At 46.6% G+C, this 23,422-nt stretch overlaps 1 protein-coding gene across 1 annotated transcript in view; it reads left to right on the forward strand.

The window, feature by feature from the left end:
* The first annotated feature begins 8,078 nt into the window (after positions 1–8,078).
* The window catches only part of NMNAT3 (nicotinamide nucleotide adenylyltransferase 3), a 114,888-nt gene continuing 99,544 nt past the window's right edge, over positions 8,079–23,422 (forward strand). The window contains exons 1-2 of the mRNA XM_061192772.1: positions 8,079–8,116; positions 8,632–8,786. Coding sequence (XP_061048755.1) covers positions 8,079–8,116; positions 8,632–8,786 — 193 coding nt within the window. The remainder of the gene's footprint in view (positions 8,117–8,631; positions 8,787–23,422) is intronic.

Consider the following 23,422-nt stretch of genomic DNA (forward strand, 5'->3'; position numbering starts at 1 on the left):
CATCTGGGCAAACAGGGAGCAATAAAGATGGACGGCGGGAAAGCTCGGGGTGGTGCAATCAATTATCACTTTTGGTCTGAGATACGAGAGCACACAGCCTTCACCGGCAATCTGTTCTCCGTGCCTTTAGCAAAGCTGCCTTGGAGGGAAGAATGGAGACTTAATCCAAAAGCTGAAGATTCAGAGGAAAAAGAATTGCTGTCATTGGTGAGGAATAGGCAGGAGAGAGAGAAAACACTACTGCTGCCCCAGGATGAAGCAGTCAAGAGATTTTTCAAAGAATCCCTGGGGGAATGGAGGTGATCATCTCACCCCTAAGTGACTCAGTTGGTAGTTCTGTTGCTGAAGTATCTTTATTCAATTTGTTCTTCTCTCTGGCTGTTTCATCATTCCTGCATTCTTTCAACTGAACCATCATTCTTTCCTTCCTCATGTCATAATTCATTCACTCTTTCATTCATTCATTCAGCCAGTGAGACCTCTGAGCACGGCACTGCTCCAGACGTTAGCAGCCTGACCGGCGGACGGAGGAGGTGTGGGCAGGGTCCAGCAGGGGAGGGAAGGACGCAGAGCCAAGATTCACAGCTGAGCTTTTGTTCCTCAGGTACAAGAACTCAGTGGTGAGGATTTCAGTTTGAGCTATTATTTCAGAGCCTGAGATAGGAATAAAACCTCTCTCTCGCTACAGACACAGCCCTAACCCCTGCCTCACTGTGCCACACAGCCGTGAACTGTGTGGGGAGCTAGACCAGTCCCTGAGCTCCCGTAAACAAAGACTGGTTGGTGGAAGGTGTGACAGACATGGAGATCCACTGCCCAGATCCGCCTTCAGAAAAGATTGGCTTCCCTAGTGGGAGGGGCGTGGCTTCCAGACAGCCTCCCGCTGGTGGCCTCAGTTTTCAAGCCAAGGTCGAGTTACTCTCAGGGCAAACCCTAGCCAATGACTAAGCAAAGGGGGTACAGGGGTCTGTACCCAACACAGATCACCTCTAGTGGGCGATCTGAGCTCCAGAGCTCCACCAGCTGGCAAAGATTGTTAGGTCTGCATCGTGGTCTGCCGGCTGCCCCTGCCCATCCAGCTCCTGCCTCTTCTCTTTCACAGGTGTCATTCTCCTGTAAAACTTTTGCACCTTTAACTCCATCTCAGTGTCTGCTTTGTGGAAAACCACACTGGCACAGAAGAGGAAACATGGAAGGGAGGAAGGAAAGCACGGGTTCCTCTCACACCAGGAGCTCTATGGTCTGAGACCGCACAGTGTTTCTTGCCAGCGCCTTCTCAGAAGACAGATCAAAGTTGAGAGTTGACACTCCATAAGGAGCCCTGTCATCTCTTTCTAAAGCTGTCACCATTTAGGAGACACTAGGTTAGTGGGGAAGGCCAGGACTTAGCCCTGTGGCCCTACAGACCAGCTGGGCAGACTGGCGCTGGACAGACTACTCTGAATGTGAGCGTTAGCATTGACTGTGAAAGGGCCACAGAGCACTCCAGGCTCTTGGGGACCACTGGAGGTCAGGGCCTTGCTGAGGCAGTAAAGTGGAAAGAGCAACATGGTTTGACTGCCAGGACATGGATCGTGGAGGGCTGCATGGAGGAGGAGGAATATTTGATCTGAGCCTTAAAGAGCAAGCTTCCTGAGGACACAGGTACAAACCAGGGCCCATGGCCTGTTCTGCACACATGTGTTTAGAAATCAGAGCAAGAACAGGGTATCACTCAGGACTCTTTGGCTGCCAGCAACAGAAATTGACACTGGATAATGTAAAGGATTTGCAGGGAGGCCACAGGAGAGCTAAAGAACCAGGCAGGAGGCAGAAAGAAACCTGGCAGCTCTAGGGCCCCATATAGCAGGAGCTCTTCAGCAATTCCACCAGGGCACTGCTGTGAAAATGGAAGAATGCCACCATTTTTAGTTGTCTTAGTTTCTCTGCTCGCTATTTAATTTCTAGGGAGAGGCAGAGTGTCCTCCCTGTAGCCAAGGTATGATCTGATGCCTTGACCAGTAGGCCTGGCAAGGCAGGATGCACCGTCCAAGAGGTAAGAAGAGATCCAGGAGAACGTGAGCTCACAGAGCCAAGGGAGAAGTTTCTACAAAGGCGGTGGTGAACATTGTCAAAGGCAGCACACAGGGCCAATCAAATGAGGACAAAGATTTACCCACAGGAATTAGCACTCAGCAGAATGGTTTTAGTGTGGAGGCAGGGACAGAAGCTGGATGCTCTGGGTTGAGGATTCAATGGGAGGAGAGAAGATGTGGACAGACCACTCTTTTGAGAAGTTTGGATAAGAAGAGAAGGCAAGAGATTGTTTGTTAGAGAGGATATCGGGTAAACGGTGGATTCTTTTTAGGACAGGAGAGACCTGAGGCTCTTATAAGCTAGGACAAAGGAGCAGAGAGGAGGCAAAGGTGAAAAGACAGAAAAGCATGGCAGTAGTCAGAGCCCTGGGGTGCAGGAGGATGGCACGAGGGCACGGGCAGAGGGGCTGGCCTTTGAACTCTGTCTTTGCCATTGTCATTTGTTCCTCACTGCTCAGAGTATATTATACTTCAAAGGTCTGGCTGTCTACTTGTTTAAGAGGATTATTTTAATCTCAATTCGGCCATCAGCTTCTTGAATGCAGGAATTGTGTCTCTGTAAGTAGAACAGGAAAGGTGCTGCATAAGGAATGGAGAGACCAGAGTTCTAAGACCAATTTTTATTATCAGATTGGGCAAAGCTGTGTGTTTCTGATACCCAGCTATAGTGGCCTGGCCAAATAGGTTTTTAATTTTCTTACAAAAGAAGAAGTCTGCAGGTAGGCAGTTCAGAGCTGGTATAGCAGCCCCATGGTGTATTTTTACATATCAGACTCCTTCTATTCATCTACTCGGCCAGTGGCTAAATAGTCTTAGCAAGTGACTTTGGAGGTCATGCTTGTCACCTCATAGACTCAAGATGGCTGCTTGGCCATCAGGCTCATATTCACATTCTAAGACAGAAGAAGGAAGGAGGACAGGGGCGAGGAGCTCTTGTGGTTGGAAAGCAAAACCTTCCTACTAATCCCACGCAAACTCCTGTTTGCTTCTCATGGCCGTTCCTAGCTGCACAGAAGTCTCCCACTTTAAACTAAATCCATGTTTCATTGTATCCTGGCTTCCCTGCATCCCTGGCTTCCTCCTAACACCATCTTTGGGGGGTCCTTTGAGGGATTTGCCTCTCTCCACCATGAGAGGCTTAGCGGAGAAGTAAATTCAGGTGTCTTCCTCTCAGTGACCAAAGTGGAAGGGGTTTGCCAGCACGATCTCAGAATGTCAGGCAAGTGTGTCCTAATCTTGGCCAGTGAGAGGGTCCCTCCCAGGACCTTGGCTCCTGCATGAGTGAAATAGAGAAAAAGTGGCTAAAATTTACTCATCTATCCCTTCAATGACATCCTCACTAGACCATTTCTGCTAAGAGATCATTCCTAGGGTTTTCACTTTCTAGGTTTTCAGAACTGCTTTCTTCCTGCCCCTTTCTAAGCCTGGATTTTCAACCTTCCTATAAATTCTGAAGGCCCGATCCTACCAATAAATTCCCTTCTACTCAGCAGAGACTGTTTCTGTTGCTTGTTTAACAACAACAACAAAAAATTCTGACTGATACTCCCACCCCATCTCTGACCAGCTACATGTGATCTTGAAAAAACCACCTAACCTCTTTGGGTCCTCTCTCCTCATCAAAAAATAATGGGTTATTACTAAAGTGCTTTCCGATGTGAATGATACATTGTGACTTTGACCTCTTTCAGAAGGCCTGCTTTGTACCAAGTGGGCCCCGATGGACAGCAGGATTAGAGTTTTAGCAACAGGGGTAGAATATAAAAGCTCCATCAGGAAAGATAATTTACAGCACTGAGGTGCTGCAACTGGAACATTCCTTAGACAATTAAGCCTAGGTAGGTGCTCACCAAAACCACTCCACTGCTAGTGGCACCAGTGTGCAATGTTTTCATTAGCAAACAGGCACCATTTGGTATCATCTTGCCATGATGTCAAAGACCCACTTACCAATCCTATGGTTTCAACTGTTCTTGATTCCAAGACTGCTTCATTGCACCACTGTAAAACCTGTTTTTCAGGGAGTCTTTGTTTGCACCTTAAAGTCCTTTCTGCAACAGACATGCATCTGCCTTACAAAACTTCAGAATATAGGACAGAGGACTCTGTAAAATTGCAGTCCGTACATTCAAGGAAAAATTACTTTGTTAGAACAGTGGCCCGAGTTTGGCCTTATGTTCTAGCAAAAGCTCATTGTTTAGCTGCATTTAATAATCCATGAAACATTTCTGTGTGAATTGTGTGGCTGCAAAATGGGTAAAAAAAAAAAAAGTGGGAAGCAGGAATAAAACATTTGCAGAAAATAAAAATTAGTGAAATCTTAAATATTTGATCAAGGCCTCTATTCCAGGTAAGCAGTTACCACCTTGGGCCCTCAGATGCCAGCAGAAGCCACAGAACACCATTCTGAATTATTAAAATAACCAGGGGAAACTTTTTTCTTCTTAGTACTTTTAAATGAGCATGTAGCCTTTCAAGCTAGCCTTTGCGTAAATATTTAACACAGGATTGGGTCAAATGTAAAAGAGCCAAAGTTCTCGGTCTAATACTCATCTGTAATTATGAATCAGATTATATAATGCATCTCAACCACTTCATTTTATTTTAATTTTTCTCTCTCTGCTCCCACAATTCTTCCCAACTTGAGAGGAATCCAATCTGGATGAGTTGAAAGTCTACATTCTAAAATATTTTCAAACTGTATGTTTACTGATTTTGTTTCTATTTTTCATTGGTTCAATGCATTCATTCATTCGACAAATATTTCTTGACTACCTATGAAGTGCCAGGCACTGTTCTAAGCGTGGGGATAGGGTATTCCTTGACAGTCCAGTGGTTGGGACTCTGTGCTGCTTCCACTGCAGGGGGCACGGGTTCCATCCCTGGTCGGGTAACTAAGATCCTGCATACCACGTGGTACAGCCAAAAGAAAAAAAAAATGTGGGGATATATCAAGGAACAAAATATATAAAGACTCAGCCCTTTGGGGACCTTGCACTTAAGTGAGGGAGACAAATAAGAAAGAGATAAAGATTCCAATGACAGATAATAAGTGCTATGAAGAGGGTGGTATGGGAGTGCTAGCTGTTTATGTCTGAGGTAGGTGGCCTGTTAGAAAGCTAAGGAATTGGGCAAATTACCTTGGGAGTTGGGGGAGTATACCATTTCGGTCAGTGAGAACAGCAGTGCAGTGGCTCTGTGGTGCAAACAGGCCCAGTGTGTTCAAGGGACAGCAGCAAAGCCAAGGAGACTGGGGGTGAGGAGTGGGTGCTGTCAGGAGACAATGTCAGGGAGAGCTTGTCAGAGCAGATATTGTGAGGGCCTTGGAGGCCATTGGGGAGAACTTGATGTTTTATGCTAATTGTGGTGGAAGAGGCTGAGGACGTCTGAGCAGGGGAGTGCTGTGGACTGATTCATATTTCAAAAGGATCACTTTAACTCAGTAGTAACTATGGCCAGTGGAGCCAGGTTGACCAAATGGTGGTTTCTCGTGGAGGCCTGCTTCAACGGCTAAGTAAGAAAGACTTCACATTGGCGTTATCTGTTCATTGCCTATGAGAAAACATCCACCTTTTGAAGTCCTTAAAGGGATTGGAAAGGTTGCCCTCTCTGATCATTTTAAAAGTCCACCAGTCTCCTTTTTTTACATTTTACTTTCACCAGCCAAAACTTGACCTTTCTGAGAGCTCAGAAGGCAAGGTTATGGTCTCATCCAACCACAGAGGCTGACCCAGCCTGCAGTCCCATCATGATCCGTCCAAAAACAAGTCTTCCAGAATGTCCTCAGGTCACACCTGTAGGCCTGAGGCAGTATGCAGAAAGTGCTTCATCAGGACACCATTAGGTGACAGAAGGAAGCTGCAGAATAGTTACAGCTTGATCTCATTTGGTAACCACATTTATATGCCTAGAACTAATTTGTAAAATGTTCAAAATAAGCTACCCTGTCAGTTCCAGTTTTTTCCCTTTAGAGACCTCCCACCTTCAGCTCTTTCTTGGGTTGGATAAATCTGAGCCACTTTCTTTACATGTTATTGGCTTTCTAGAATTTTCCTGCAGGATCAAGCTCCAATTATCTGTAACAGTAGCTGCCTTAGTAATGCATCTTTTATTGGACTCCCAAATAAAACACTTGCACTTGAATCCTTGTCTCAGGTTCTGCTTGTAAGGGACCCAAACTGAGATGTAAAATCCTCCTCCTTCCTGAGGTGGCATTACCTGGCCACTTCTTTGACTCTAATGGCAGATAGGATTCAGGAGAAATAAAACTTACCCATATAAAAAAGGTAAAAAAAATATTATCCCTGTTATACCCATGATCCAGTAGCCCTGTGTGCCCTCAAGCAAAGGGCATGACTCTCATGTAGATATTCCCTTATCTAGAGTATTAGGAGCTAGTTGTCTCCCCCAAATGGATTTCTCAACCACAGCCTTTTGCCCCTCCTTGATTTGGGATAAGTGAAGTTATCATGGTTATTATGTGAGGTTCTTACCTCCCACCACTAGGAGGCACTACTTCATACCTGGGAAGCTAGGCTTCCTCCTAAACCAAGCCTTAATCTTCACTACCCCAGGGAAAGAAGCATCCCTTGCATGGAGAAGTCATTGCTCATCCCCCTCTTGCTCTCTGTGTCCAGCCTCTCCTTCCCTGGGTCAGGGCCCTGACTCAGAATGATTTAGCCCTTGATTTGAACCCAACCTGTGGTACCAATGCTACACACAGATTTTAAGTCCCTAACCTTTCTCACAAGCCTCCCACCCTGCTGGGAGACAAACCGTGTTATCAATAAGAGACCATCCAAAGATCATTATCCTTGAATTTTTTAAAATCTCAGAGTAGGAATGGCCTTTCTAAGTATGATACAAAATCCAGAAGCAATAATAAGAAAAGAGCAATAAATTTGACCACTATTTAAAATTTCTGAGTTGTTAAAAAAAAATAGGGCTGTAAAAAAGGAAAAAAAAAATCCTCATGTGCATACCTACGAAGCCACTTAATCCTCCCCAAAAAGTTGTTGCCTCCAATTTCGCAGAAGGGTCCTGAGGCTTTGGAGAGGTAAAGTGACTTTGCCCAAGGTCACCTTGTTGAGGCACATTTCACACTGTAAGGGAGTCACTTCTGATTCTTGGGATCTGGACAAGGGAGGAAGGAGAGGGAGCAGGAGAGACGCGAGGCAGAGCAGAGGAAGGGGAAGGACTGAACTCTCAGGAGAGAAGGGGTGTCAGGGAGGGTGTAGACACCGCTTCTTCAGTCTGAGTAAGCAGAGGTGGACCAGCCCCTTCACCTGTGCACTTACTGGGTGCTAGCTGTGTGTCCCCTGTGCTGATTCGGGAGGGGACAAGTAAGGGCCCTCCTAAAAGTAGAGACAGTATGCCTGTCCAGCCAACATCATGGGAGCACTGTGAGAATCTGGTGATCCGGCAGGGGCCCAGAGCCAGCTTTACAAAACACTCTGTACTAAGAACCTGTCACGGATGCTAGGAAAAGCTGGGAATGAGGTGTGCAGCAGTCACAAAACCTTGACATCACCCTTGATATCTTTTTTTTTTGCACACTTCAGTTCACTCCATTAGGAAATCCTATTGGCAGAAACTGATGCATCTTGACCTTCACCGCCCCTGTAAGGACTGGGAGTTATGGAGGGTTCTGGGTGGGCAGAGGAGGCCAGGCCACACTGGGGAAGCAAATTCAAGAAATAAATTACCTGCGAAGATCTCAGAGGATATGGACCTGAATCTCCAGGGTCCCAGCATTTTGTTGTGATTGCTTTTTCCCATTCTAAATAAATGTTCATTTGCAAGGCTTGATTCTGTAGGGCTTTCTAAAACAGCCCTCCTACTCCCCTCCCCCCACAATTGTATACGCTTCAGGCCCCAGAAAGCCTTCATCCACTCCTGGTTTGAGGTCTCAGAGCTCACCAGGCCAGGACTTGAGAACAGAGGGGTAAACTTGTCAGGAGAGGGAAGGCAGGGGCGCAGGAAGAGAGTAAATCCTCATCGAACATGGCAGAAAGTCAACAGATAACTCAAGAAACCTCTGTGTAAGCTTATTTTTTAGCGACAAGGGGGTAAGCACTAGCAGAACTCAACGGAGTAAGTGCTATAAAGGACTGCGTGGTGGGGCGCAAGGGAGAGGGCTCTGTTGCTTCCATTATAAGAACATGTAGGTAATTTTATTTTGTAAAAAGTGCTCATGCATTACTTAGATATATTTTTTAATTTGATCTTTAAAAAAAGAAAGTAAAAAATAAAAATAAGAAATAAAACGGAACGCAAAACATAGAAAAATAAAATGCAAAGGCGCACACAAGCCAGGGAGTGGGAGCAGAGGCTGGGGGGTGGGGGTGGGGGAGTGGGCGGGGCTTGGCACGAAGGGGCGGGCGCGCGGGGCGGGGTCTCTTTAGGGCCCGCCCCCATGGAGGAAGTCGGGCGCCGCGGTTTCTCTCTGACTCCACCCACCCCGGGGAGCCCTTGCAGCGCAGGGTCAAGTTCGCCTTAGACCCTCTCCCCAGCGCGGGGGTGGGAAGGGCAGGTGACTGGCTGCCCCACCGTAAAGGGCGGTGCGTGCGGACGCCTGCAGCGGTCCTCACCGGGCCTTGGGTGCAGGGCCGCGCGCGGGCGAAGAGCCCCGGTTCGGCGCTGCCGGGCCTCCAGTCCCCTGCAGTCCCCAGAGGCTCGCCGAGTGCCTCTGCGGAGCCCCGCGACGCGCAGGTAAGCGCAGCCAAGGCCGGGCCTGTTCAGCCCGCCTTTGCCCTGGCGGGCGCCCGCCGAGACCTGGCCCGCGCCGGGGCGACAGGTGGCGGCGGGGTGCGGTGCACGGTAGCCAGTCTGGGTCGGATGAACCCCAGAACGCCTCCTGTGTACAGCCGGCGCCGCCCATTCTCGCCACAGCGTTATCGACCTAACCCCAGCACCCCTGTGGCTCAGACCCGAGCCCATCTTCAGCACTCGCGCACTCAACAAATGCAAATAAGGATCCACCAAATCCTGCATGCCATTGAGTGCCCGCCACTGGGCTCAGTGCTGGGGGGTACAGTGCGGGCCAACGAACGTAGTGCCCACCCCCCGTGGAGCTCGCAGTCTGGTAAGAGAGACCCACAGCAAATAGGTAATCTCCACACGTGAGTGTAAAAGTTAAAACTGAAAGGTCTGTGAAGATAGGAAGTGCAAGGTGCTGGGAGAGCATTTAGCCGGTGGTCCCCATCTATAAAGGATGCTGGAGCTCACACTTCAATATGAATTGCAGGGTCCCAAGGTGGAGAACGCTGGAGCAAACACACTTGTTGGGAGAGGGTGTGGCTTGTTTGAGAAAAGGAAGGTCAGTGGGACCTGCCCACTGAAAGCAGGGAGCAAAGCAAGTTCCCTAACTTCCTCCTCTGTAAAATGGGACTGTTCCTCCCCATTGACGATTGAGACTTTGCATGTAAATGACTTAGTGGTGTTCCAAGCGTGCAGTAAGTGAAGTGAAGGTGAAGATTTCTGTGGATGGAGCAGGGTGTTGATCTGAGCTGAACGCAGTGTGCTACCTCTGGGCACTCACTTCCCCTCTCCTGGAGTCCTGTCTCCTTGTCTGAGTAGAATCTCTCAAACAGCTTGTTCTCTAAAATGATGACTGCTTTAGTCATTCATTCTTAAAATATTTAACTGGTGCCCACTTTACATTGGCCTTGCCCTCCTGGAGCTCATGCAGGGTGGGCCAGGTGAAGTACACTGGTAGTCCCAGCCGTGGTGCTCTGGAGCCCAGAGGAGAGAGCCTGATCCGATGGCCTTGCCAGGGAAAGCCTCCTGCTTCCGTCAGGGCCAGGTATACATTTCCCAGAAAGGCTCACCTGTTAGTGCCAACACCATGAAGCCCCTGAGAACATAAGGCTCACACTCCGCTCAGCATGTTACTTCCTTATTTTCATTGGTGGCATCACCCCCCAAAACGGGCCAGAAAACTCCCAAGAGGCAGCAACCCTACTGGTCCCTCGCTGAGGACCCCCAGGGATTTAGGAGAGGTTTGGAATCTTCAGAAAACACCTGGCTGGCGACTGCTTGGTATATTTTGTTGGCTTGGATGATGCCAATTCCTTCTTTGGCTCAGTTTATACTGTTGGTGGAGACTGCGGATTTGCTCCATGAAAACAGGCCGGGAGGCCCAGAGAGTGGAGAACACAGTTCAGAAAAGAGTCTGGCACCGTTTGTGAGTAGGGGTTAAAAAAAAAAAAGCAGAGGACAGGTGTTAACAGAAGGGTGCTGGGGGAAGAGGGGGAGAGGGCAGGCTTTGTGCAGCCACTCTGTTTCCCCTCGCAGACCGTGGCAATGCCACCTGCGGAGAGCAAAAGGAGAGCACTGGGTTAGGCAGTCACAGACCTGGGTTCAGGTTCTTATTTGTTAATTCCCAGCTCTGTGCCTGACCCTCGGCAGTTCACTTATTATCTGATTGTGCAAGCTTAAGACAGTGCTTGGCATCTAGTTGGCCCTGAAGAAATGTTACCTCCCTCCCTCTTCCCCTAAGTGAACTAAAATAGGAGTAATAATAGTGCCTACCTAAGAGGGTTATTATGGGATTTAATGAGTTAATGTACCTAAAATACATAGAGCAGTGCCTGACATGTAGAAGTTACTGTGCTGCTGCTATTGTTATTATTCCTTATTCTGGGTAAAAATTGATGAAACAAGGCAGGCAGAAGATAGGAGGTGGGGGCGAGAGGTTGGTTCTGAGGAACTGTGCAGGGTGATTAGTGGGGGAGTTGTGTAATCTGTTGCAGTGGTTTTACTGGAAAGCATCAGCCCTGGCAGGAAAAAGCGGTGTTCTGGGTGATAAAGGGCCTCTTGGGCAGCCAGGCTGTCAGAAGGCCTGAAGACTCAGGCCAAAGAAAACACAGCAAAAGCATGGGGGAAAAACTAGGGTTGAAAAAGATCCAACGTTGTCTTGTTTGGGTTGTCCCTAACCCACAGCTGGGTGTGGGTCCCCGGTGAATAGCTGCCCCTGCTCCATGCTGACCCCTGCCCTCCTGTGGATATGGTAATTGCCTGAAACCGGTCCAGGAGCTGTGGAATCCAATTCTGTAAGCCCTGTACCCAGCAGAATACTGGGCCCATAATGAAGGCATGAATGAATGAATGAATGAACGAATGAACAAAGGAACCTAAACCCACAGATCAAATTTCTCAGTGTGCAAGTGTGCTGTTAAAAGAAGGGAGTATGAAGATAGGGAGAGATAACTAATGTTTTTAGGCCCTTGCTAAGGGCCAAGCATTTTCATGTATGTTGCAGCTTAGTGGTGAACACTGCAGCTTTGGAGTCAGATGAAATTGCCTGTGTGACCTCACATGCATGACAGAAGCTCTCTGAAGTACAATTTTGCATCGGTAACATGGGACTCATTGCCCCTCATTTGTAGGGCCGTTATGAGCAGTCAGTAATGCTCATATGTAAGTGTGTGGTGTGCCGTCCTCAGTGCACAGCACAGCGTTTGGGAAGTACTCAGTCAATAATAGCTGCTGTTATTATTATTATATTGATTAATCCTCCCAGTGCTGTCCACTGTGATGAGGAAACGGAAGGCCACAGACACAGATGGGTGGCGTTGATTCTGAACTCTGTCCCGTCTGGAAGCAGAGGTTCTCTGCAGACGCTAACCAGACAGCTTTATGTGCATTTCATGCATTACTTAAAGCACTTGACTATGTGAAATCTTAAAAGGAAAAAAACTGCAAAATTATAATTTATGTGTCTTTCAAGTTCAGGTATTTTATCATCTAGATAAATCTCCCATGCATCTATGTTAAACCACTTTGGGCTGTCGAAGCTTTTAAATAAAGTGGCTCATCCTGACCAGTGTCTGTCTTTGCTCGTTTATCATAGTTCCCTGGTAAAGACAGATCCCCTTTTACAGGGCAGGCCTCAGGACGGCAGCTCCTGCCCCACCGTTTTAGCCGTGTGGTTCTGCATGGTGTGTTTAACAAACCACAGTGGACTTGTGATTCCCTCATCATTGTCTCTCTCATGTACACATAGACCCACAGCACCAATCTTGGAACTAGGAATAGAAAGGCGTTCTGTGGCTAGTGCGAATCGTGGGAAATCAGCTCTGGGGAAATCACAGGTTCTCAGTGATGGGTTTGGGGGGTGAAAACACCTTGGATGAAGGTGGCAGCATCTTCTAGAAGTCAGGGCTGTCTGCCCTTTCCACCCAGGAGTGCCATCTCTGGGTCTGGCCTCCCGCCCAGTAAAGGTCTGATCTGCATCCCCATGCCTTCCTGCTGTCCCTGTCTCTGGCCAGATCTGCCCCGAAAGCTGGAACCTCTGCAGCACCTGCAGGGGCACAGCCTATTGCAGGGAAGCCTTTCCGAAACAACCCTGCATTCCCATGGTCCCGCTGGGCACCTCTGCTGGGCATCACTTTTCCAGCTGCCCTGGCATTACCTCCTCCATGGGCTGTGAGCGCTTCCACGGCTATTGGATTGAGCACCCCTGGTGCCCAGCACCATGTCTTGCTCATTTTCCTCCCTCCTTCTCTCCCTTTCTTCCTTCTATACATGCTCAGGCAGGGTCCTGGGGATTAGAATGCTGAGACAAAGTGACACAGTCTCCACCCTCATGCGGCCCAAAGACATCATGAGACAGATTATTGATAAAGACAGAATTAAGCACATGACCACGCACACAACGTCAAGTTATAAACCAGATTAACTGCCATGAATGAGAAGCCTGGCATGCCAGGAGAATGCATAAAGGTGGGATAGATATAGAGATTTAGTCAGTATTGATATAGATAGAGGGGGCCCGGAAATGTTGGTTGGAGGCTTATACTGAATTATTTATATACCTTTGAAGACTATTGGATAGTATTTTTCTATGAATTCTGGCAAACAATATTTTATGCAGCCAAAGTAATCTTATAAGAATGTGTACTTTAAAAATCACTGAGCTTTGGCTTCCAAATGGGAAAATAATGCTAATGCTCCAGTTTACTTAACCCTTTAGAGTTACAGAGCCCCTCCTTGGATGTTGTCTCATTGGGTGTGCTAGTTCTCAACATCTCTCATACTGGCTGGCGGCAACATACAGGTGTCCAGCTCACCTGGGGTAGATCGGGCGTGGTGGGCCTTGAGGCCCTCTCCCTTCAGAGTGACAGGGACCACCAAGAGCCTATTTTTTTCTCCTTTGATATCTATGGGCACATCAGGCTGAGGTTCTGGCATAGATTTTATGACATTGCGTCTAGAGACCTGTCATTTGAGGGGAAAGAAGGGCAAAGCTGACTGCTCTTGTCCGGGTGTGTGGAGGACACCTGTCTGCATGCAGCTGAGGGAGGGCGGGATAGCTGGCAGCGACCTACCCCTCCAGAGCCCCGCCATCCCAGCGTGGTCCCTCGTCAGGAACCAGCGTCCTCCAGAGGCACACCACGCCTACCTTCAAGCCCAGGCAGTTCCTCTGAGAACAAAGAGAAAATCATACTCAAAGTCCAGTTTTAAATAAGACATGATCCAAACAGCCCCAGGAAGCATTCTCTCTCCATGACTAAATATTATTAGAGAGTTATTTTATTTATTTGGCCAGCGCTGATGACAAAATACATCTTCGATCCCCACCTGTCTCAGAGGTAGACCTTATTACAAGAGATGAGCTGCCGTCTTCCCCGAAGCAAAGGAAGGAAAGTCGCATCGCTGTGCAGAAATTGAGCAGGCCTCCGCGCCAGTCTTGGTGGGGTTGGGCTTGAGCGCTGTATTCTCAGGGTACAGGTCTAATAGGCTTGTAATCGTGTGGCTCTGAGCCATGGAGAAAAGAAGTGGCTCTGGAAATCTGCCTTCCATAAGGCTGACACACAGTGACGGTATTTATTGCCTCTAGGAAGTGCATGTTAAGGGGTAGGTATTTATGAAAGGGTTCTGAGGAGTCAATGTGCCCATCAGTCAGCCTGGAACTTTTTAGAGCTCCTAAGATGGTTTTAAATTAGAGCCAGTCTTCCTTCCTGCCTTCCGCCTTCCATCAGCACCCCCCTCCCTTGCTTCCTGTTATAAAAATGAACTGTCAAGTCAGGACACAGCCCAGGTAGGAGTGTGGGAACTCTCCTGACTTGCAGAGTTCACGTATTCAAGGCAGATGTGTGAGGGTTCGCGCCTTGATTCCGGTCCTTCCCACCTAGTTACCGCATTGGGAAGACAGGAGTGTGGAGCAAGGCTGAGCAACGAGATCTGCCTAATTGCCCCCTAACCACAGCCACCAGCTGCTCTGCTCTCAGCCAGTCTGCCGAAAAGGGTGGGCAGTTGGTGGGGCGGGGGGAAAAATGATGAAAACAAGTGATGCAAACTAAGCTGAATTGGGGCCCAGTAAGTGGCATATGGGAGAGAATGAGTGTCAGTGTCAGGGAATCCCACCAGGCCAGATAATGAGCAGGCTTTAAAAGGCTAGAAGTTTCTCTGTGAGCAGTTGATCATTAGAACAGAATGCCTGTTACAGGAATTAGTGTGTAGGAGTCTAACTTGACATTATTATTGACCTTCAAATGTTCATTTTAAAGATCAGAAATTGGTGTTTATTGCACGAACCCTATACTTAGTATCAAAGACTGCTTTGCTTTTTAAATCTCCCATCAGGCCTTCTTCTATGTAACTTTTTTTTTAAATCTAATTTTATTTTTTTTAATACAGCAGGTTCTTATTAGTTATCTGTTTTATACATATTAGTGTATATATGTCAATCCCAATCTCCCAATTCATCCCACCACCCCCACCCCCACTTTCCCTCCTTGGTGTCCATACGTTTGTTCTCTACATCTGTGTCTCTATCTCTGCCTTGCAAACCGGTTCATCTGTACCATTTTTCTAGGTTCCCCATGTATGCGTTAATATACGATATTTGTTTTTCTCTTTCTGACTTACTTCACTCTGTGTGACAGTCTCTAGATCCATCCACATCTCTACAAATGACCCAATTTCATTCCTTTTTATGGCTGAGTAATATTCCATTGTATATATGTACCACATCTTCTTTATCCATTTGTCTGTCGATGGACACTTAGGTTGCTTCCATGTCCTGGCTATTGTAAATAGTGCTGCAAAGAACATTGGGGTGCATGTGTCTTTTTGAGTTATGGTTTCCTCTGGGTATATGCCCAGTAGTGGGATTGCTGGGTCGTATGGTAGTTCTATTTTTAGTTTTTTAAGGAACCTCCATACTGTTCTCCATGGTGGCTGTATCAATTTACATTCCCACCAACAGTCCAAGAGGGTTCCCTTTTCTCCACACCCTCTCCAGCATTTGTTGTTTGTAGATATTTTGATGATGGCCATTCTGACTGGTGTGAGGTGATACCTCATTGTAGTTTTGAGTTGCATTTCTCTAATAATTAGTGATGTTGAGCAGCTTTTCATGTGCCTCTTGGCCATCTGTATGTCTTCTTTGGAGAAATGTTTACTTAGGTCTTCTGCCCATTTTTTGATTGGGTTGTTTGTTTTTTTAATATTGAGCTGCATGAGCTGTTTATACATTTTGGAGATTAATCCTTTGTCTGTTGATTCATATGCAAATATTTTCTCGCATTCTGAGGGTTGTCTCTTCGTCTCGTTTATAGTTTCCTTTGCTGTGCAAAAGTTTTTAAGTTTCATTAGGTCCCATTTGTTTATTTTTGTTTTTATTTCCATTACTCTAGGAGGTGGGTCAAAAAAGATCTTGCTGTGATTTATGTGAAAGAGTGTTCTTCCTATGTTTTCCTCTAAGAGTTTTATAGTGTCTGGTCTTACATTTAGGTCTTTAATCCATTTTGTGTTTATTTTTGTGTATGGTGTTAGTGAGTGTTCTAATTTCATTCTTTTACATGTAGCTGTCCAGTTTTCCCAGCACCACTTCTATTTAACTTTTATGATGCTATTGGTCGACCTTGTCTTAATATTTTTTGTGTGTGAGAAAGAGGATGCCAGTTTCTGTTACCTGGTTTATATTTTATGACTAATCCAAGGACTGTAGATGATAAAAGTAGGGGGGCTTCCTGTTTCAGATGTCACTGAATTGCTGCCTTTTGGCTTCTGGAATTCTGTCTTAAGAAAATAATTTGAAAATTGGAAAATGCCACTGTATGAAGATGCGTCATTATTTATAATGGTGAAAACTTAGAAATGACTTGAATATCCACTATAGGAGGGTAGTCAAGTTACAGAACACCAGGTTGGTGGAATATTTAAAAACAGGAAGATTAGTAATGAGAGAAGTCATTACCCGCTCAGTGAACAGAATACTGTTCCATGAAAGATGTATTCCGGAAAATGGTCTATGAGGGGTGCCTCAAGGGGACAAGAATTGCATTTGAACAGTGGAACAATGGATGACTTTTTTCCATATTTTAAACTTTCTATATTGTTTTATTACTCCTATAAAGTCTTTTTTAAATTCTAAAACGAGCCAAGTTCAATAATGATCTTTATGCTGTTTGCAATTTTAAGGTCACTGCATTCGTGGCATTATCCTGATTAAATCTCTTACTCAACAGTTTCTAAGGCCAGGCTTGGCTCCCTGCCTCGGTGTCTCTGGTCGAGGGACATCCTCTGGGGCCACTGGCTGAGTGGCCAGGAGATGTGCTCCCTCTGGCTGTGTAGACTTAGATTCTCAGGGTCTTATAAGGTGGAGGCGGCTACTGCCCGCCCCTGCCCTGCAGCCTCACACCCCTCTGCCAGTCTCTCTCATCCCTGTTCCCCACCTAGTCCCCAGTGGTGGGGTAGGGATTGGGGGTTTGGGTTTGCAACCTTTGGGGGCTTCATTGGTAAAGTTTCAGCAAACTCTGCCCCCCGGCCCCAAACACACACTCACTCACTCCCTAAGTCAGCAGTTGCCTGGGGCGGCCCTACATCACTCTGGCTTCTTGTCCTGCTTAGGCCTTGGTACGCCCATACCTCAGGGCCTAGATTTTACATTCTTGATGCCAGCTCTCCCAGTGTCGGCCCTGTCCCCCTCCATCCTCTGCTGCCCAGTGCTGGCAGGGGCCTAGTGCTTGGCCAATGGTACGTCCTAAAGCAGCAGTTCTCATACTCAGCTGGCCATACGTTGGGAAATCATGGCACGTGTCCTTATTTGAGACAAGGATTTGAGTCTGTGTGGTTTATTTGGAAGGAAATCCCAAATAAAGAAAGGAAATAAGGAAGTAGGGAAATGAGCCAGAGAGGCGCACCATCGAGCCCGTCACCATCGTGGACCACTGGAGTTTAAACCTGCTGGGAGTTTCCGGCAGCCAGTGTGTAGAGCACCCATCCCAGAATTGGCCTCTCCTGGGGATGGGCGGCTGGGTATATACACACCCTTGCGATCCGTCATTGGTCGAGCAAGGCTCCTTAGGGGAAGCGAATTCTCTGGGACTTCCGGCAGCTTCCAGTCACCAGGTAAAGCACCAGGGCAAAGGGCTGCAGGTGCTGACTCACAGAAGACGCTGGCTTGCTCTGAAACAATGAGTCCTGAGAGCTCAGGGCGTAGCACGGACAGCGTCTGCCGTGCTGTTCTTCCCTAAACACCATGAACGTGATCAGTGCACTAAACTGAAAATAACCAAATCCATAATTCTGTGCTGAATCAGACCTGTTTATACTCAATTGAAGACTACCTTAAGAGTAGCCAACCCTCAAAGTTTATGAAAAATCATGGGAAGAAAACTTTAGATAAGAAGAATATTACCGTATTTTTCCCTGTGAGTTGGGCTAGACTACCAATATTTGATTTAAGTGGCAGAACGCTAGTATTTTGCAGCCATGCGCTTTGAGACCCAACACTTTAAAAGACGGCCTGAGTATATAATAAGAGTTATCTTTATTTTGGCAGTGTTTCCCCCTCTCTTGTAGCTCGATTTTTTTTCTGTTATTTTTCAAGTGTAATACATTAAGATGACCCTAAAAGAAAAATTCATTGGGAGAAAACATTGAACCTCATTTGTATCAACCCATAATTATGTCTCCAGTGCCGTGTTTTAATATTAATGCTGGATTCACCATACTGACACTGATACCAGAGGATGGGAGAGAATGTCTGTCGTTATGGCTTTAGACACTGTGATAAATGTTTTGTAGTCATTGCCTTTCTATAGAAACACTCCATCTCCAATTAAAGATTTAGTAAGCACTTCATCAAAGTATCTGTTAACAATTGACATACAATATGGTTGTGCTGACATTTCAACTTAATTCACTCTATAGTTTGAGTCCCAATCCATTTTATATGCCTGTTTTTTTCTATGCATGGAGGAGGAATAATGGCAGAAATTTGGGGGCATATTGCAGATTCTAGAAACATTTCCATGTATTTATTATTATTGTCTGTTGGCATATTTGTCACTACAAATGAAGGCCTTACTCCAAGAGAAGATTTAAAATTGTTCATGTAGCAAGCTCAATAGGATTTAGTGGCTAAATCTTATATGCTTTGAGTTATGGGCATTTTAGTATTTGCATAGAAGGGCACTCATTCAAGATCCTGGCATTTTAGAGAAATGAGGCCATTTCCCTTTAAGGTATGGTTTAATGTGCGTTCCATAAAGAGCGGGATGGCGGATGCCTGGTGCTAGTGCCCTATTCCTGTGTCCTGTGCACACAGCAGACATCACTCCCTGATACCCAAGCCTGCATCCTCCTCTACAAAGTGTTCCCTGCAGCCACTCCAGCTCATCAGTACTGGCTGACTAGATGAAGCCTATGGACTCCCCCATGCTGTTGCACACCTTTTTACTTGGCCTTGCCATTACTGTGCATGGTCAACAAAACAAAGGAATCTTTCACAGTCTCTCTCTAAAAAAAAAAGAGGAACTCAAGAGGTAGTTTTTCCTTACCGTGTGCTTTTCAGTCGCTTCTTTGTTGTGCAGACGGTATCTACTCAATTTGTTAATGTTTGTCTCCTTTGTTTCGTTCTATTATATGCATTTTGATTTTTCCCTTTCTGCCTTTTCCCCTCTAATGTTGCTCAGAAGATAAAGCAGGGAGCCCCAAATTATTTGCTGTTTGGTCTCATCAAGTTTTGTTGCAGTGATTTGTATTGATTGGAATGCATTGAGATTTTTCCTTTTTTTCCCACCACTTCAGGAAGACTACTCTCCTATAGAGAGGTCACCAGTGACTTCTGCATTGCCAAATCTTCCAGAGCTTTCTGTGTATCTTCGGTGTAACATTTGACACCTCTGACCATGCCCAGCTCTTGAACTTTTCTTTCTTGCATTTTCCTCCTTCTTCCCTGATGATGATTCTTTGACTTCTACCTGCTCCTTTTCCTCTGCTGGCATTTTCAGTGGGGCATCCCCGGGGGTCTTCTTCTCTTGTTTGTGCACTCCACCTGGATGATTTCATTCCTGGCCCTGGTTTTTAATGACCACCTTTACCTAAACGCCTCCTGCATCCTCAGCTCCATCACATCCCCTCTCTGGAGCCCAGACCTTGGTACCCAGCAGCCTGCTGAATGGTGCCCCTTGTGGTCCCCATGGGCATCCAGAGTCATATGTTTCATTTGTTTAGACTATTCCTACTTTCATAGGGCCAACTAAATACTTGCCCCCAGGGTGGTTTCTGCTACCCCCTTGGGCTTATAGGTAAACTGTTCTAAGTGTGTCAGAAAGCTTCCATCTTGGAAAATCAAGTGTAAGACAGAGGCACAAACCAAGAACTGTTCCTCAAAACTTAAGGGATTGAAAGAAAACAGTTATTTGGTTCTTGTCTCTACAGTTCTGGGGGTTGGCTGGACTCAGTGAAGCAGGTCCCACCCTGGGACTCTCATCTAGTGGCAGTTAGTTGGCCATCTCAGTGCCCCCCTTCACTCAGGGCCTAGTGGCTGGGACCTGGGCCGGGCAGGGCTGCTGGCCTCGGTTCCCCCCTGCAGGACAACTGGGTTCTTAGAGCAAGCATCCCAAGAGGACCAGGTGGAAGCTCCGTCACCTCTCATGGCACACCCTCAGATGTCTCAGGGTGTCATTTCCGCCATATTTACCTGCCTGCCCAGCTACAGAGGGACAGGACATAGACCTGCTTCTCAACAGAAGGCACATCAGCATCACATTGCAGCTGTGTTGGAAATGCACCTAAGCCACAGTCCCCAAACGTGTCTAACTATCCCTTTGAGAACTACCCTAAATGCCACAGAAGCTTTACCTTTTATTTAAAATTTTTTTGGAATAGGTAACATATTTACATGATTGGAAAGTTAAAAATATATATATATAAATGTATACAATGAAAATGGTCTTTCTCATCCCATATCCCATACCCTTACCCCCCCATAGACAACCACTGTTATGTTTCTTTATAATTCTTTGAGAGTTTATAGGTCTTTTTTATATTTCACCCTTATGCAAAACTCACCATTTTGCATTTTGCTTTTTTTTTTTTTTTTTTTTTTGCTTAACAATATGTCTGGGAGAGATTTCCATATCAGTACATAAAGCATTCTCTCCTTCCCTCTCTCCCTTCCTCTCCGTCTCCCTCCCTCACAGTATTCCACTGAGCGGCTTTACCCCAGTTTACTTAACCAGTTCTCTGTGGGTGGGCCCCGGGCTGTTCGCAGTCTTTCTCTATGACAGATGCTACTGCAGTGCGTAACATACATATGCCATCCTTCATGTGAGACAATAAACTGGGAAATCTTCCTCAAGGGCTCCAGCCTGTTATGTGCATCCTCTTCCCATAATGCCTTGCAGCTCCTTCCATCGTGCACTTACCTGCCTCCTCTCACTGGACTGTGGGCTCCCACAGGTCATGGGCTGTAGCCGTTGTAGCTCATTTCCACACTGCCTGGCACAGGGAGCTCTGTGTCCACAGTGTGCAGAAGAGGCCTGTGGCGAGGAGGGGGAAGAAGGAAGAGTAGGGAAAGGTGACTGAGTACAGGTTTCTGGGTGGCCTGTGATCCACCTCCTCTAATTTCATTTGGAGCCTTATCTCTTAGTGACAGGCACCACTTGAGGCCTAACTGGGTCCTCCCTCAGTCACTGAAACTGGAACCTGGTCCCACCCTATCCTGCCTAGCTTCATGGCTGTACCCCAAGGAGGCTTGGGCCCAAAGCCCAGTTTTTGTGCAGTCTCCCTGTTCAACCCAGGACCACTCTCTGACAGCTTGTCCTTTCCTGCTTGAGGAAGTATCCTTAAATCACATATTTTCACTCTTTCTCTGCTAGGAAATGTATTCCCTAAGGAATATAGATTGTTTTTGTTAAATTAGGGAGGCTAATCTCTAACCCCCACAGGAAAAATGGACAGTTATGCTAGTTGTTTTAAAGAAGGCTTTCTGGGGATGTTCAAGATTCTTTCTGTTACAAGGAATAGAAACCTCACTCAAACTAAGTCAAGCAAAACTAGGCATATGGCTATTAGAATAAAAAAGTTTCAGGGTATCAGGCACAGCTGGATCCAGGTGCTCAGATCATGGCACCAGGAAGTGCACCTTCTCTATCTTTCAGCAGTTCCACTGTGAACACCACTGTGTTGGCTTCACCCTCTAAGGTAGGGAGAATGGCAGCTCCAGGCTTATGTGGAGTTTACAGCTCCTGATTTCAGAAGAAGATACTCTTTTGTCCAGTGTTCATATTGAAAAGGGGCTCTGATTTGTCCTATAGTTAAGGTTTTCTGGCCATCTTGATTGACAGACCTTCCAGAATCATAAGGAGTGGTAGCAGAGCAGTTTCCAAAACAAAGGGACGCAGGACCAACACATGGAGTGGCCCACTGCAGATGGTGATTCAAAATTCAAATTTCAGACTGTGAGGAGTACCTGAATTGGAGGTGGTAGGCCTAGGAGTGAGTTAAAAAAAATTCACTGTGCTCATCTCTCTATTTTTGTATATGTTTGAAATTTTCTGTAGTAAATAGTGCTCTTTTTAAAAGTGCATTGTAAAAAAGAAAAGAAGAGCAGCTTTTTTCTGCCTTGGTTTGGGAACTCGCAACAAAAAAGCCTGCACATCCCTGTATGTTTACTGTCTGATTTTCTCACTCTCTCATTTTCTTTTCATTGTGTAAAGAAACCTTAATCCTTACTCTCCTCTAAACTGGGGATTGGGAGGAAAACACATAATAGTTGACTTAAGATTTGTGTGGTGTGCTGGGAGGGGCACGGGGGTAAGACAGTCAGGTGTCCGTAAGTCCATATCTCCATGGTTCCCAGGACAAAAGGCTTGGAATATTCCAGCCAGGGGAAAGAAGGAAGTTGATGCTGGCTCCCTCTAATGGTCAGTACTGGAGCCTCAGTTAGTGTGGACAAGACAAGGTGAGAGTTTCATGGGGTCCTGGGCTTTCTCACATGTGTTATTAGGAGAAGGTCAAGGTCCTCAGACCGTCACAGACTGGCTGCTAGGAGATATTTTAGAGAGTGCTTAGATAGCCTTTTCATTTTGTAAGTGAGGAAACTGAGTCTAGAGGGGTTGAGTGACTTGCCCAAGGTCACACAGCGAAGTAGCAGGAGCAGAGCTAGATTGGAGTCCCCATAATCTGACATCTGAGTCTGGTACCACTTAATAGCTGTGTGACCTTGAGTAAGCCCCATTACCTCTCTGAGTTTCAGTCTCTCTCTGGTGGACGGAATAATGGCCCACATCCCAATCCCTGGAACCTGTGAATAGGTTTGGTTACATGGCGTGAGGGAATTAAGGTTGCACATGAAATTAAGGTTGCTAATCAGCTGACTCTAAAATTATCTTGGATCATCCAGATGGGCTCGATGTAATCAGAAGAGTCCTTACAAATGAAAGAGGAAGGCTGGAGAGGCGGTCACAGTGATACAGTGTGAGAAAGACTGGGCCGGCCATCACTGGCTGGGAAGATGAAACGGGGCATGAGCCAAGGAATAAGGTGGCCTCTGGAAGCTGGAAAAGGCAAGAAATGGATTCTCCCTTAGAGCCTCCAGAAAGGAATGCAGCCCTTCGACACCTTGGTTTTAATCGAGTGAGACCTCTTTTGGACTTTTGACCTCCAGAAGTGTGAGATAATAAAATGTGTATTGTTTTAAGTCACTAAGTAAAGGGAGGTAACCATGTCTTTCTTGAAAGATTGGAGTGTGGAGTCAGGGAGATATTGTCCAAAAATTACACAGCAAACTCCTGGAATGTAGCAGATACTTAATAAACAGTAGTGTTGATGGCGGGCAGCGGTGGTGGTGGACAGTGGTTGTCGTTAACACAGAGTGAAGGAGGAGGAGCTGATGGCAGGTGGTTTTGAAGAACCAGGGTTGGTGCCTTGAGGCGAGGTTCGGGGCTAGCGGGAGACCAGTAGGAGGCACCAGATGGCCCAGGTGGGCGGCCAGAGGCCCCGTGCAGGGAACGCTTCTGCTCTGATGGTCCAATGGCCTTCCTCCCCCTACTCCTCAGCACTTCCATCTGACAGTGCCGTCCTGCATGGAGGACACGGGAGCTGGG

The sequence above is a fragment of the Eubalaena glacialis genome, chromosome 6 (assembly GCF_028564815.1).
Source record: "Eubalaena glacialis isolate mEubGla1 chromosome 6, mEubGla1.1.hap2.+ XY, whole genome shotgun sequence".
NCBI lineage: Eukaryota > Metazoa > Chordata > Mammalia > Artiodactyla > Balaenidae > Eubalaena > Eubalaena glacialis.